A 16,082-nucleotide genomic window follows, 5' to 3' on the forward strand; every position below is an offset into this window, starting at 1 on the left:
AAGCACTCTCATGGCTGAATAGATCTAGAGAACAAAGTCTTGGACTGAATTAATGACAGAAGTTTAATACTGAGGAAAAGAGGTCGAAAACAAACCCAAACTAGAATGTTTGCAGAACACAAACACTGTATATCTACTATACTATAATATCTACTAGCTATATGTTGGAGATTCAGCAGGAGCTGTTAGCCGATAGCTTTAGGAGTGAAGACAAAGACCCTCAGAAGCAGACAAAGGTCGACCAATGTCCTTGATTTGTCGGAAAGTACTTGTTCTGGGGGTTTCATAGCCCTAATGCACAACAATGAGTGTCAGCTCTACTTGCTCCGTGAGTCACAGGTGAAGGTGCAGAACTGTGGGCCAAGCTGTTAGCAGAGCTTCAAGACCAGGCCCAAGGCACAGATTCAATCTAAGCAATCGCTGACCTCCACGTGACTCAAACTGACCCATCTGTAGGAGTCAATGAGTCGATATTTCATTCGCCAAATTGCTTTTGTTCATATTCAAGTGAATGTGGGGTGTGCGAGAATTGTGCATGGGACTTTCAACTATCTCTCTGTACCAAAGTTCTAGTTAGGAGGGTTGGTTTACAAAATACTTTTACCAATAAGGAACATTTATGACAAAAATCTTGAAAACATTATAAGTGGACCTCAGTGAACAGTACAAAATAATAAAAAGGCAGTTCATGACCCATTTAATTTATTGCTATGGAGTTGCTAATCGATTCCTAGGATGTTTCTAAACAGTTGTGAAGGAGTTTTAGATGGTTGTTCCAGTGTGATGTGGTTGCTAGGGTGTTGCTAGCTAGCTAAACATATGTGTCAGCCCAATACATGGAAACAGGAGATTATATATTATAACATTAGAAATTTTTTTTTTTTCTAATTATTTAAAAAATACTACTTATTTAAGAAAGCATCATATATTCAAATTCATGTTTAAAATCTAGTTGACTGCCCCTGTCGCATTACAGTTAACCCAGTTGATAATGGTTGACTAGTTAGCTTTTAGAGGATGGGTTAGTCAGAGCTGGTAAACTCTGGAGAACAAAGCTGAATGGTACATACATTACAACACAAAATGTCACAGAATCAAAGATAAAATGTCCTCTTTCACATTGTGGCATGGGTTCAGCTCCCCCCATGTTTTGCAAAAAGAGAGAGCACCAGACTCAAAAGAATTACGGTAGAAATTAGTGTCTTTAAAACCCTGATCTGGAAGCAGACGGTCTCTTTGGAGCTTGAGTAATATAATCCTTCTATCAATATGTCAAAATTTGCTTGTTTTTATCAAGTTTTTAATCAGAGCGTAAAAAAAACGTTTTGTTTTTCATGACAGAAGGTTCATATATCCAACAAAACGTTCACCTGGCTGATACGAGAATGTGTTTAGTGCAATATCTGAGTAATTCTGTGGTCGTTGACTCTGATTCAGTAGTTATTTCCTCTGAAAATGTAGCATCTCCTTCCAGATGTTGCATAACGTCACAGGACACGTCCCAGCATCCATCAGTTGTCAACACGCCGTCCAGGTCGGCAGGGGACAACTGTACTGTCTTTGTCAATCTATCTCCAGCTCCATGAGTTTGTTGTGAGAGCGTGGAGTAGGTGTCGTTGTTTTACAGCAGTAGTGAGCACAGACTAGGCCCAGGACGAGAGAAGCAATGCCTACAGTCACCGAAGCACAGATCCCATAAAGCAAAGGCAGCTTCAATGAGTCCCACACTGAAAGAAGATCAAAAATATACACAAAAATTTAGTGTCTATAAAAAAGAAATAAAAAAAATGATGGTTTAAAGGGCTTTTAAAAATGTATAAATGCATAAATAAATAAATGCATAAATATGCATTTGTATAAACGTCTGTATAACAAATGCAGAAATAAATCAATAAATTAATGCACAAATAAAACGAATAAATGCATTAGGTAAATGCACAAATAAATAAATGCATAAATAATAAGTAATGCATGAATATATAGATGTGTAGCCTATATTATAAAAGCATGAAGAAATAACACATGAGTAAATGCACATTTTTGGAAATGCAACTAGACTATTCCTTGATGAAGCAAATGCACTAGATTTCATAATATTACACATGCGAGCTCCAACATGCATTGAGAAGTTTTGGATGAACGCAATCTTGTCGTGGGAATGAGTGGCAAATGCTGGAGCCTCCCATTAACGTATAAGACTTGTGAAACTTCCATGACTTTGTTTGAGGGTTACGTTTAGCAATTATTTGCACTTCTTTATTACTCACATGCAAACTTCACATTGAGGAAGACTCTCTGTGAGGTGACCTCCGGTGCTTTGCTCCAGACCCCAGTAGTGGTCGACCGGAACCAGGGGGTTGCGATGCAGTAATAGCCACCTGCGTCACTGTCCTGTGTGCTGTGGATGTTAAGGGCAAATCTTCTGGGTCCCAGGCGCTCCAGACTGCAGTCACTGCTGTCGTTGCGAGGGGCCTTGCGCACGATGCCCCAGCGGTCCATACTGGCTTGCAGGGACGTGCTGTTTGAGCCCCTCAGACGACTCAGAAACCACTTCATCTCGTACGCTACATCATCTGACAAGGAAGAAATCACAGAATTCTGATTAAAATGCACTGCAAAAAAAGCAGCAAATCTATATAGAGTTGGTGTTGCTATAGAGTGAACACGGTTTACAGGTTTCATAGAAAGAGAATGATGTGTGCCGAATGAGTCACTGTAGAAATTGAATACTTTAATGGTTGTGGACGAAATAGCTAAATACGAGAATCAACGCAAACGCAATGACATGTGAAATAAAAAGTTGTCATGTTTTAAAGAAGAGTGGCTTGATTAAGTGCTGGAAACAGCAGATGAAGGACACAGAATGGTAACAAGACTCTTACAGTCACACACAGTAGTAATATGCAGAATTCACATGTTCACATTTGTAAAAAATATTTAGCGTACAGATCTCAGATTAAATGCTTCAGTTTGTTTTCTATTCTATTCTATTAATTGACCTCTAAAAGGGAATTCATGAGAAATATCTTCTTCATATTTTCATATTATTGAATTATATAATATTATATTACAAAGAATTTAACTGTTCTGATTATATATATATATATATAATCTTTTTTTTTTTAATTTCTTGGCATTGTACAGTACTGCATTGAAAAAAATGTTTTCTCAGGTAACCTAAAATGTGCATCATTTAGTTACATCAAGGGTCAAATAAAATCTAAATAGCACATTCAAGTTAAAAGTTACACACTTTTTTTGCAATAAAAAAAACAAAATAAAAAAAAAAAAACAAAATGAGGGAACACTGCTTATGAGTTGTGCTCAATTAAATCAAAAAATGTTTCCCCTCTCAATATAATACAATAACATTGTGTCATAAGAAAAAAATACATTTCTAATCTACCTCCATATGGACTATAAAAAGCACAGGTTATTAATCCTAAACCTAACCCCCTAGATTAAAAAATACTACCAATGAGGACACATTTTTAGCACTGCAAATGGACATTTTTTTTTATTTTTTACTTAAATTAATTCCCTTCCTTTGAGATGCATTTATTTGAGGATCCAACAGCAGTCTTTTCCCTTCATTAACACATACTGGTTCAAATAACTAAAGATCAATTAGAAGATGTGGCATGTCCTATAAAAATAACACTTTCTGTCTCCCATCGCTGGAACAGCAATGAAAGGCACATCTAGAAAGGCGCAGAGAAAGAGTGAAGGAGACAACTATAAAGCCACGATGGTGCCAAACTAGCAATTATACTGACTGTACGACGGCCCACTGCTGTCAAACCCACGCCTTGACTCAAAGACCTGAACACAACAGCCATCTTTCCCCATTACAGACCAAGACAATGACTGTGGGGAAGAGGAGGAAGACAGAGAATATTAAAGAGAGAGAGAGAGAGAGAGAGAGAGAGAGAATCAAAACATTGCAGGGCATTAGCCTGTAATTGTTATTGCCCTTTTATAGATCAGGAAACTATCACACGTTCCTAACAATGCTGTAAACCCTAAAACAACTGTAAAGTATTATGATTTAAACAGTTTTACAGCTAATATAACACAAGTTTTAATAGAAGAATGAATGTAAATGCATTATTAGATAAATGCACAAATGCATGAATGAATGCATAAATAAATGCACAAATGCATAAATTAATTCATAAAAATGCATCAATGAATGTATCAATAAATAAATGCACAAATGCATAAATACATGCATAAATAAATAAAATGCACAAATAAATTATACCCAAATTCATAAATAAATAAATAAATTAAGTAGACAGAGTTCTCTTTCGGTAATGGCAGTGTTTTATCTTCATGACGTATCAAGTCGTTTGAGATAGCGAGACTCTCTCAAGCAGAAATGCTAATGGTCCATTATTCCTCCTACGAATTCCACGATCCCTTGTCCATCCTGAGCTAATGTGTTTGGAACTTGACTTACAATAATGAGAAAGGGTCAGTGGCTGAAGCGGAGCAGGCATAGTGAGATACAAGCTGACGGACACGTGCACACATCTGGCCTGAGGGAAGTCGTGAAAAGCCATTTGATTAAATGTGCTTAACCCCAATGATCTGCACGAGGGATCCTTTAAACACACGACAGTCCTCTGAATGTAAAAAGTTTCATTATTTCATTTGTCTTTGTAATCTTTATCAAATGAACTAACGGTCAACCTCAGAACAATTTTATTTTATTTATTTTTTCACCTGTGGAGAAACAAACCTCACTGACCGCTAAGATATAATTAAATTGAAATAATATTATATATACATGTATATATACACATACTATCTAAAGTCTAAAGTCAATTATACGTGTGTGTCTGTGTAATAATATGAATTATTTAATTTCAGAATCTATTTATTTTTTTCATAATATTTATAATCTATTAAACAAAATGTAAAATTTAATTTTTATATTTTAAAAATACAATTACAATTTGAGTTAAAAAACCTATTCAGTTCCATAATTTCACCTTCTTTTTCCTTAATTCTTAAAGCCTTATAATAATGCTCTCCAACATGGTGGGTTGAGATCTTCCAAAGAGCATTTAAAGCCTCGGTATAGAAGAAAATCTGACTGATTGTACAAAGACTCACGTGACCAATAGAGAAAGTTCCAAACTGTAAATTGATTTTGCGTCTTATGTTTTCAACATGCTCTAAACATTTATACCGTATATCATGAACATGTCTGGAGTAAGAACCAAAGTCATGTCAATGTGATTCAGATGCAGAAGCTTGACTAGAACCTGCTCTTTTCAGGGACAACAGTCTCATAGAGCCTTAGATAAGAGACAAAAGATGGTAATGAAGCCCTGCAGCCACATGCAGTTCATCCCCTAAGATTACTTGGGGGAAGTCGTGGCCTAATGGTTAGAGATTCGGACTGAAGTTCCCTTCAGCAAGGCACTGAACCCCCAACTGCTCCCCGGGGGCCGCAGCATAAATGGCTGCCCACTGCTCTGGGTGTGTGTTCACTGCTGTTTGTAACCACTTTGGATGGGTTAAATGCAGAGCACGAATTCCCGAGTATGGGTCAACATACTTGGCCACATGTCACGTCACTTTCACATTACTATGTTACTGATGTGGCAACTTTGTCCTTAGGAGAAAATAAAGCAGTGGAGAATGAGAGCTGTTAGACGAATGACAGATTACAACAAGTTAAAGCATCTTTACAGGTAAAACAACACAGCAGGATTTGTCTTGAAAAAAAGTTGTTTGTACTACAGTTGACACAATCTGATCTCTACAAGAGATGATAATACTGTAACACACACATAAACTCATAATGATCATCTTGATCAGCGGCAGTTGCAGCTCATTTCACCAGCCTATTTAACGCCCTGTCTTTCGTCTCTTGTTTGTCAGATCGTTGTTTGAGGTCCTCCGTGATTCTTGTCTGTGTCCCATCTGCTCAGCATACTCCTTGTGTCTTGTTCCTGTTCGGTAGTTGTGGATATACCATCATCTCACGGATCCCTCATCATCACCCACCTGCGCACTCAATCACCTTCTCACCAGTCTGTGCTGCCATCGAGGTCCCTGCGTCACCCACCACCAACCCAGCCTGACCTTATGTCTCAAATAAAGATGGTTAACTTGCAACACGATCTTGAAATAAATACGTTTAATTTGAAGTTTAAAAATTACCGAAATAAAAAGTGAAATACAAATTATATTTAAAAACCAACAAAACTGACAAAAGCATATAACAATTGTTTTAAAAAAGTAAAAATAAAATTAAAACATTTTGCAATTTTGACCTTTTCTCATAATTGCGATATATAAACTCAGGCTAAAAAGTCAGAATTGTGAGATAAAAATGAAATGTTAGATGAAATGTCAGAATTGTGAGACATAAACTTATTTTTAAAAAAAATAAATAAATAAATGCAAGGAGGAAAAAAACACTCACAATTGTGAGAGAATTGTTTATTATTATATATTTTTTTTATGGCGTAAATATGCATTCTTCATGAAGAAGCCAGTACCAGAATTATGGAAGCTTGTGATATTAATCAAAACTAGGTAACTTGAAACAAAGCAGCCTATATTTTGAGATCTTATGAAGAAACCTAAAGTAAAACTCAAAAATAACAGGTTATGATATGAAGTATAAACACAACTGAGGCAAAGCAAAAGAATTTTTAAAAAAAATTGAAGTATCAAAAAGTTATAGAAGTTTAAATGTACTGTAAATAATATGCGCTATATTAATTTTATTTTATTTTATTTATTATAAATATTTTACATAACAGGTTTACTCTAAAATTGGTATAAAATTAAAGTCTTGTGTCTAAATAAGTTATGTTATAAATTTGAAGTTGATATGAACAAAATTGAGGTTTCTGTGAGATTTTATTTAGGGCGTCATACCACACACAGCCACCGGGAGTCATCAAAACTATTTTGAATTTTTCTTAATGATTTGTTCTCTAGATTCCTCTGTGAATTTGACTTCTATCTCAAAATAACCACCAAATATGAAATCCTGAGACTCAGACCTCTCCAATGATATGTTTGTTGCCAAGATTATAAAAAGTTTTGGTTCTAGAAGACCATAATGCATTATGTTTTATGACACTTGACCCTGCCCACTAAGGGGGAGGTTACCGCCATTAGATTTTAAAGTACCATTTCCATGGTAAAGCAATGTCCGATTTCAAAATGATTTTCACAGGATGAATCTTGGGCTTCTAAGCTTTCAAATGATATAGGATTTATGATGATTACTAAAAGATTTTTTAGAGAAAAAGACAACAACAAAAAAGAGTGCCAAGCGTCCCACCCGATAGTTATGTAAACTTAACTTAACAAACCTTAGTAGAGTCAACAAACAACAATTGAGTTAATTGTACATGAAAATTGTAATTAATGATGACAAAAACTTTTAATAATGCCACTTCAGAAACACCACCCCCTTTAATTAGGATTTAATAAGTCCATAACACTGAATCAATAAATAAGAGTGCAGCTGCTCAATATAACTCAACATATAAACCATCTCTTAATTACAGTTCATCAAACAGATCAGAAACATGTTTGAAACGCAATGTTGCATTTCAACCATTTGTATGTTTGTTCTAAAATATATCAGAACAAGTTCAGTAAATCAAAACATAATTTTTTTTTATTACTCACGTACCTATCTAATGGTGCTACACTTCTGCAAGAGGGTGACAGAACAACAATTACCATAATACACTGCAAAATCCTCAGCCAATGAGATTCAAGTCTGTATTGGTTTTATTAATCTGTTACTTTTATGCAACAATGTTATGTTGGCTGAACAAATAATTTTTAAGTAAAGCTGACAATACACACTTTTTTGTTGAATGAACTAGACTAAATTAAGTTCACATTGTTAAATTAATTTTTTTAAGTAATCACAACATGAACAGATTAAGTAAAATTGGCAAAAGTGAACATTTTTTTGAGTGTATAACAGCAACCTGCCTTAAATCTGGATTACAAAAAATAAAGTTTTTATTAATTATAAAATGTCGCAAGATAATTTGGCCATTTGACTTCCTTTCTTTCCCTTTTACCTTATTTTTTTACTTAAAACCTATGATTTTTTGTTTTAATAAAAAACTAAAAAATGTAAAAAATATAACACTAAATATATTAAAAAAAATTTTTTTTTTAATGAAGATAATGTGCAACCAGCTGATCATAACTGCTTTAAGTGTTAAGGAATTATTTAGCAAATTAGTTTCAAGTGCAATTTGCAAAAGTAACTTATTAAACCAGCCCTATTTGATATTCATTTGCATTATGCACTGAACTGTGACAGTGGCAGATGGTATAAACGAATCAAACAAACGTCACAAGTTCATTAATGTACTTGAATCAGTGAACTCAAATGACTGCTTACAAATCACTGTGTAAAATACCTCATATTACAGTATGTCGTGAAATGAAAGCTTATTGTGGTTTGAATATTAAATTACTTTTGGACATTTCTATTAACAATATCATCATTTCACATTTTGGCTAAATACTACTGCAAACCAATGTTATTGTTAACTAAAACTAACATTAAATTTAAAACTATAAAAAAAAAAATTTCTGTTGTTTTAAATAAATCTTGAACAAAAATATAAAAAAATTATATATATAAAACTTAAACTTCATTGTCAACTAGTTGCTAAGACAACATTCATCATTTTAATTTAGTCATGATATATTAAAATAACAAAAATACACCTGAAATAAGTATTAATAAAACCTATATAAAAATGCTAAATAAAATGCGGAGGTGGGGGGTGTTGGGGGGGGGGGGGTGGATTGAGTACTGAGAGTTGGGTTTGGAACAAAACAGAAATTATAAAAACTTATTAATTATAAAAACTAAAATATTGCTGTTATCTCTGATCTCCAGATCAATGCAATACACAGACGATTTATTTATCAAAAACAGTGAAAAACCATCATGATAAACCATAAATAAATGAATGAACATGCTACTGTCCACTTTGTTTGTAATTAAATCTCATTAAACATATTGCGGTTATAATAGATTCTGACTGTGATGCAAAATGAAATTAAAAGAGCTAGTCTTGTTGTAATGGATCTGTATTGGTCTATATATCTCTCAGCAATTCTCTAATTTTCTCCCATTTCTCTTTTCTTACAGCACATATGAGCCAAAATGTCTGAATCTAGGTATACTGGATGATGAATACGATCAAAACTTTATGATTGTTGTGATACTATCACTTGAGCTAATTTACTCCTGAACATATGAACTATCACCACATAAACACACCTAAAGGAAGTAAAACACGAAAATGGATGATAAATCAACAGTAAAGTGTTGGATGACACAATGAAGCCATGACTGCCTGATCTTTAGGGCATTTAAAAAAATAAAACACTACAGAATAAAACATTAGAATAGAAAATCTTGCTAGATGTCAACAAACCGGTTAGAACCTAAAACATGGGTAACACACGCACACACTCACAAACACAAAAGGGAAGCTCTTGTTTCTTTTTTCAAGTGCTTGTTTTCGGAACAAAGATCCAGATGCAACACATGGGCACACAAGCACATCTGCTGTTAGCTGATCTGTTGTGGTTACACAAATCTCATGTTGGTCTCGCTATGAATGTGTTGATTTTGGCTGATGTGTGAAACATCTCAGGAACAGGGTTTTCGTGATTTTTTACAGCTGTTATGAAGAAAATAGTGTTTAATGGGGTGTGCGATATCACAATTTTTGATCTTTGAGGATTAAAATGACTCCACAATCTGCTTTTAAAGAAATATTGTAGTATCGTCCTACAGTGCACATTCGATCAGTTGCAGTACTACTCAATATACTATACAATGCGACATACATACACATCAAATGTTAAATCAGTGATAAAGTTACACTCAAGGGACACTGCACTTATTCGCAATCACAAAAGTACATTATTTGTATGTGTTTAAAGCCTTGCCGGTTAAACATTTAATTTGCATGCCGTTCTGATGTGCTTTTTCTGAGCATGTACACCTGAAGTGTGTGCACACTTAAAAGTCTGTCAAACGGTGCCTAAAAACTGGATTAAGTTATCTTTCGCGTCTGATTGTGCTAATACAATCAAAAAAACACATGGTTTATATATAATCACAGTTGGTTATGTCTAAAGTGAAAGTAAACAATTGAGAGGAAAAAAAATTGATGCATGCCTGTATATTAAATGTGTTCGGCTCTTAAAGCAACAGCAGACTCATAATGCTAAACATGCTGCTGCTTGTCATTAAAGGGATAGTTTACCAAAAAAAGTGAGTGAGTGAGTGACGTGACATTCAGCCAAGTATGGTGACCCATATTCAGAATTCGTGCTCTGCATTTAACCCATCCAAAGTGCACACACACAGAGCAGTGAACACACACACACACACACACACACAAACACACACACACACACACCCGGAGCAGTGGGCAGCCATTTATGCTGCGGCGCTCGGGGAGCAGTTGCGGGTTCAGTGCCTTGCTCAAGGGCACCTAAGTCATGTTATTGTAAGCCCGAGATTCGAACCCACAACCCTAGGGTTAGGGTTCAAACTATCTAACCACTAGGTCACGACTTCCCCAAGACCTGTATTCATTTCTTTCTTGTGCTGAACACAAAAGAAGATATTTTGAAGAATGTGGATAACCAAACAGTTGCTGGTCTCCACTGAATTTGATAGCTAAAAAAATTAAATAAAAAAAAATAACCTATGGTCACTAAGTCACTGAGGACCAACAACTGTTTGGTTACCCACATTCTTCAAAATAACATTTGTGTTGAACAGAAAAAAGAAACTCATTCAGATTTAGAAAACTTGAGAGTGAAGGAATAGTTCACCCAAAAATAAAAATTCTGTCATCATTTACTCAATGTTAATAAAACAACAAAATGCAAAGAGAACAATCACAAACTCTTCTTGACTGAAGAACTTTATCCCTCTGGGATCTGAGGGTTTTTTTGGGGCCCTGGACAAGTTTTGACATGCTCTGACATTTGTGCTTTTTTCAGTATCTTAAAAACATATTAATGGCTTAAGTCTGATTACACTGTATTCAGCACAAACTGTGCTACAATAATGTAATCAGCAGGTATGTACATGATTTTGTTTTTTAAAAAAACATTCTTTACGCATGGCTACTGAAAAACAACTTTTTCTTTAAGTCACTGAAATAAGGCAATGAAACATACAGAACATTTGTCCACAAGACTTTTGAGAACGATGTACTGTATAGAAGATTTGTTAGATGATGATGTAGTAGACTAGTTTTTGCTATAAAATGATGTGAAAATCATCCTGCTCACTCATTTACAGAAACAAAATATTGATTTAACTTTTGTAAGACATGTTTTGTGTTAGAAAGGCCATATGTGAAGGAGTGAAACTGGCCATGAATTCACACAAAGAGCCCTCCCCTAAAAGCCCATCAGTGTGAATGTGACTGTGAGGCAGGTAAGAAAGAATGTGACAAAAGAGTAAAATAATGGGGTTTTTGATTATTTGTATTTTATTTACAACACAGTATAATCAAAATATACACAGGGAGGGTCAAAGACACATTATTGAGCACACTGACCTAACCAAAGAGACTTGAACAGTCACGCACCTTTATGCCATTTCTGAAAAAAGATCCTGTTCAACCGTTGAAACAAATAAACCTTACCTGGTTGTTTCAATCTGTTTGCTGCTTCTTCCCATGGATTCAGGGAAAAAAAGCCACACCATCAGTAGTCATGGAGCTTATTTGACCATATTTGTGTAAAATATCAGCGCCATTGTAGCTTCAACATCTGATGTTGGTACAGTACTCTCAGAAAAAAAATAATAATAATTGAAGTGAAGTTTTCAAGGTCTCTGGTCACAAAAAAAAAAAAAAAAAAAAAAAAAAAAAACATTTGTTACATGTTGATTTCAGGAGCAACTATATTTTTACATTAGCAATCAATATTGCCAGCTCAAAAAAACTAAACAAAACAAAAACAAAAACATGATTTTGTAGGCATAAACCCAAGAACACTTTGTATGTATTATACAATACAAAAACATGTTATATCTGAGAAACGAAATTAAGCAAAATATAAATATCTACACATATTTGCAAACAGACTATTTCACTGTAAACACTGGTCTAAACATTCTTAGACTATAACATTCATAGTGTTACAGTGTTAACATTTGTATTACTTTTATATCATGTTGTTTTATATTTTATAGAATACTAAACCAAAAAAACTAACAAAAAAAAACTCCTGGTGTCGTGAGATTTGTAGATGCAATGAAATGAAACCTATCTCAAAAGGTTTCACTTGATTTCATACATTTAGTCAGGATTTGGAGTTTGTGAAAAGTCTAACTAGTAAAATAAGCTATTTCACAATATTACAATAACAACTAATGCAAGTAATAAGGCATGACTTACTCGTCATAAATTATCTCCTCCCCTGATCAGGCCACGCGTTGCATCGCGTTCTTTTTCTGAGGTAAATTCTAGCTTATTCCTCTCAGCGTGTCTTCTTTCAAAAACGAAAAAGTATCCAAGATGAACTTGATGACTCTTCAGGCTTTGTTTACGGAAGTGATGTGGGCATTTACAGGCTCACGCATTTCACGTGGATGATAACAGTATGAATAGCGCACGCTGCACATGGGTGTTATCGCTTCCGGAATGCACATTGGTTTCATTCAGATTACTTTATCAGAGAATATCTGTTTTCGACATGACTTACTTAACCCTTTAACGCATACGATCACACAGGTGTGATTAGAACTTTCAGTGCGTCACGTCATCAACTGCTGAATTTAAATCCGCTTTCGTGCTTTAAATGACACGGAGCCAGATCAGACATGCTGAGCGCTTGTCATATTATCACAAATATTCAGTGTTTTCAACCATATGATGCTTATTTTAGGTTTCAGATATTTAAATACACATGAGTACTAGCAAAAACATACATTTACTGTTCATAAAATATACGCTGATGTCTGTGGAAACGGCAATAATGATCCTTACAAATATAATCAAACGACATGTTTTTATTGAAATATATCAGACTGTGTAGGTAACTAAAGTTTACTCTGCTTTTCTCCCAGTTTACTGGAGACTTACTTTAACGTGCTTCAGAAGGAGAGGATGAATGTGCGTGTTGTAAATCCCACAGCACGGATTCAGTGCGAACTAACATGGCGGCGCCCATCACCCGGTATAGATCTATCTAACGAACACGGTCGATATAAAAGTGTTTAAACTACCAAATATATTTATTTGCACATATTTCAGAATCGGAATATCAGATATACCATAATATAGTGAGTATGTTTGGGAACATTTTGAAAAAAAAATAGGAAAAACTAAATAAAAGCGATCCATGTGTCATACCAGAGACATACAGATCTATTTTAGCTGTGTTGTGTCACATGACAAGCATGACGTGTCACCATGGAAACAATAAGGCGATACATTCTAAAATAACGGTCATCTAAAAAAAGCTCACGCCGGGGTCTCAGTTAGGATATTTTAAACTCACGTGCCAAAGGGTTAATTTAAAAGAAGACCCTTAGAGCTTTCCATAGATATGTTTCTCATGTCTGTGTTAAGTATTCGCTGAGTTTGGCTTCATTTTTGTGATGGGTTTCAGAAAAAAGTTTGCGGTGACCGCAACGGCAGAAAGCGCACCCTGTTTGTTTTCTTTATTTTACAAAAGCACAATCTTTTATTGATATTGTGAGTGTACACCAATAAAAGTAGACCCTTCACAGATTCAAATGATGTATTGCTCTTATCTGCACAAACACAAATGATTAATTTAAGTTCATTTCAGCATATCAGGAAAAAAAATGCCCCAAAACGTGCCGGTGCATTCATCGATCCCAGAGGGTTAATACAGTTGCTTTAATAAGAATCAATGTATAAATTATACAGTGAAGTGTATATAGTGTTTTATTTTTATGTTTGTTCAATTTCTTGAACTGCTATATACACCTACTGTACCTGACTGCACCCATTCACTGCAGAGGATCCATTGTTGGTTATGTAATGAAAGTTATGTGATGCTAATTTACTCCAAATCTAATGAACAAACAAACCCATCTACATCTTGGATGGCCTGAGGGTGAGGACATTTTCAGCACATTTTCATTTTTAGATTAACTATTCCTTCAAAACAAGATCCATTTTTGTGCTATGTTAATGCTTAAAGAAGCAAACTATAACATTTAAAACTGGAAGTTTTAACTGGAAGTTTAATTAGCATTCATTTGTGTTATTTCATTTGTGTGTGGATTAGAAAGAAACGTGTGGAACTTGCCTGCAGTGGGAGACGTGCCAGTAACACTGACGTCACACTCCATCTTCACAGTTTCCCAGGGGAAAATACTCGTTAAGTCTGAACTGATGGACAAATCAAATGTGGGACCTTGTAGGAAATGATAAAATGGGGAAAAAATAGCATCATTTAAGTCTTATATTATAGATATATTAAAGGATACTGCATACTGAGCATTATATTTATTATATACACCCTGCCGTTCAAAAGTTTGAAGTCAGTAATTTTTTGTAGGAATCTGTATATATTCCTACAGTTGTCCAGCTGTTAAGAAGCAAACTATAGATACTCCTAATGAGCCAGTAACATCATCCCAGTTTATACATCATACATCATTATAGATCACAAGATCTACTGTATCTATTAATTTAATATTATTACTTCCATGTTAAAGTAATTCTTTTGTTTCATCTTTCTGGATTTATGTTTTTTATAAAGTTAAAATTACAGTTGGCCTTCATTTAAGAGCTCTTCAGCCTCACAACACACAGAGAAGAAAATAAATCAGAGAGTCAGGGCTTGATACTGCCTCACATTATGTTTTACATCACTTTCTGTCCTTTTGACTTCAGGGTAAAATGTGACATAATACTACTAATAATTGTACTACTAATAATAATATCATCATCATTATCATTATTATTAATAATAATTTTTATTTGTAAAAGCAATTTTCTCAAACCCAAAGTGTTATAAGAAGAGGAAAAAAAAATCGACACCACACAAAATAACAAAAACAGGTTAAGTGTACTTGATAGAAAATCAAAAATTCTTGATTATCTCACCCCAAAATGTAAACTCCATCAGAAATATAACTATACATACCTACATACATACATACACACACACATACACATATATATATATATATATACATATACACATATATACATATATATATATATATATATATATATATATATATATATACATACACACACACACATAAATATATTTGAGAATAAAGCAATATAAACTTTATAGCTAAATATAATGGCTTTATTTTTCATTTTGGCATACAATTATTCTACATAATTATATTATCACTTCTACTATTTATATGAAGTTGGATATATAAGTATGTCCAACTTAATCAGGGCCGGCCTAGGCTCTGTTGGTGCCCTAGTTGAGAATTTAGATTTCTGCCCCCCAACCCTCCCCAACCACTATAATATAACATAAATACTGATAGGCCTAAGTATTAACATAAATATGTAGTAAATAAATTGTGATTATAAATAATAGAGATGTTGAAGCACATTGATGGTATTTCATGAGTGAATCTGTTAAATTAGCCTACTGAAGTCAAGTCAAGTCAAGTCACCTTTATTTATATAGCGCTTTAAACAAAATACATTGCGTCAAAGCAACTGAACAACATTCATTAGGAAAACAGTGTGTCAATAATGCAAAATGATAAAGGCAGTTCATCAGTCAATTCAGTGATGTCATCTCTGTTCAGTTAATAGTGTCTGTGCATTTATTTGCAATCAAGTCAACGATATCACTGTAGATGAAGTGACCCCAACTAAGCAAGCCAGAGGCGACAGCGGCAAGGAACCGAAACTCCATCGGTGACAGAATGGAGAAAAAAACCTTGGGAGAAACCAGGCTCAGTTGGGGAGCCAGTTCTCCTCTGACCAGACGAAACCAGTAGTTCAATTCCAGGCTGCAGCAAAGTCAGATTGTGCAGAAGAATCATCTGTTTCCTGTGGTCTTGTCCTGGT

General features: G+C 34.5%; 1 protein-coding gene across 1 annotated transcript in view; it reads right to left on the reverse strand.

The window, feature by feature from the left end:
* Positions 1-1,493: 1,493 nt before the first annotated feature.
* Positions 1,494-16,082, reverse strand: part of LOC132142407 (prostaglandin F2 receptor negative regulator-like) — a 71,798-nt gene continuing 57,209 nt past the window's right edge. The window contains exons 7-9 of the mRNA XM_059552249.1: positions 14,338-14,445; positions 2,268-2,573; positions 1,494-1,727 (exon numbers count right to left, since the gene is read on the reverse strand). Coding sequence (XP_059408232.1) covers positions 1,564-1,727; positions 2,268-2,573; positions 14,338-14,445 — 578 coding nt within the window. The 3' untranslated portion in view covers positions 1,494-1,563. The remainder of the gene's footprint in view (positions 1,728-2,267; positions 2,574-14,337; positions 14,446-16,082) is intronic.

Source organism: Carassius carassius, chromosome 6 (assembly GCF_963082965.1).
Source record: "Carassius carassius chromosome 6, fCarCar2.1, whole genome shotgun sequence".
Lineage (NCBI taxonomy): Eukaryota > Metazoa > Chordata > Actinopteri > Cypriniformes > Cyprinidae > Carassius > Carassius carassius.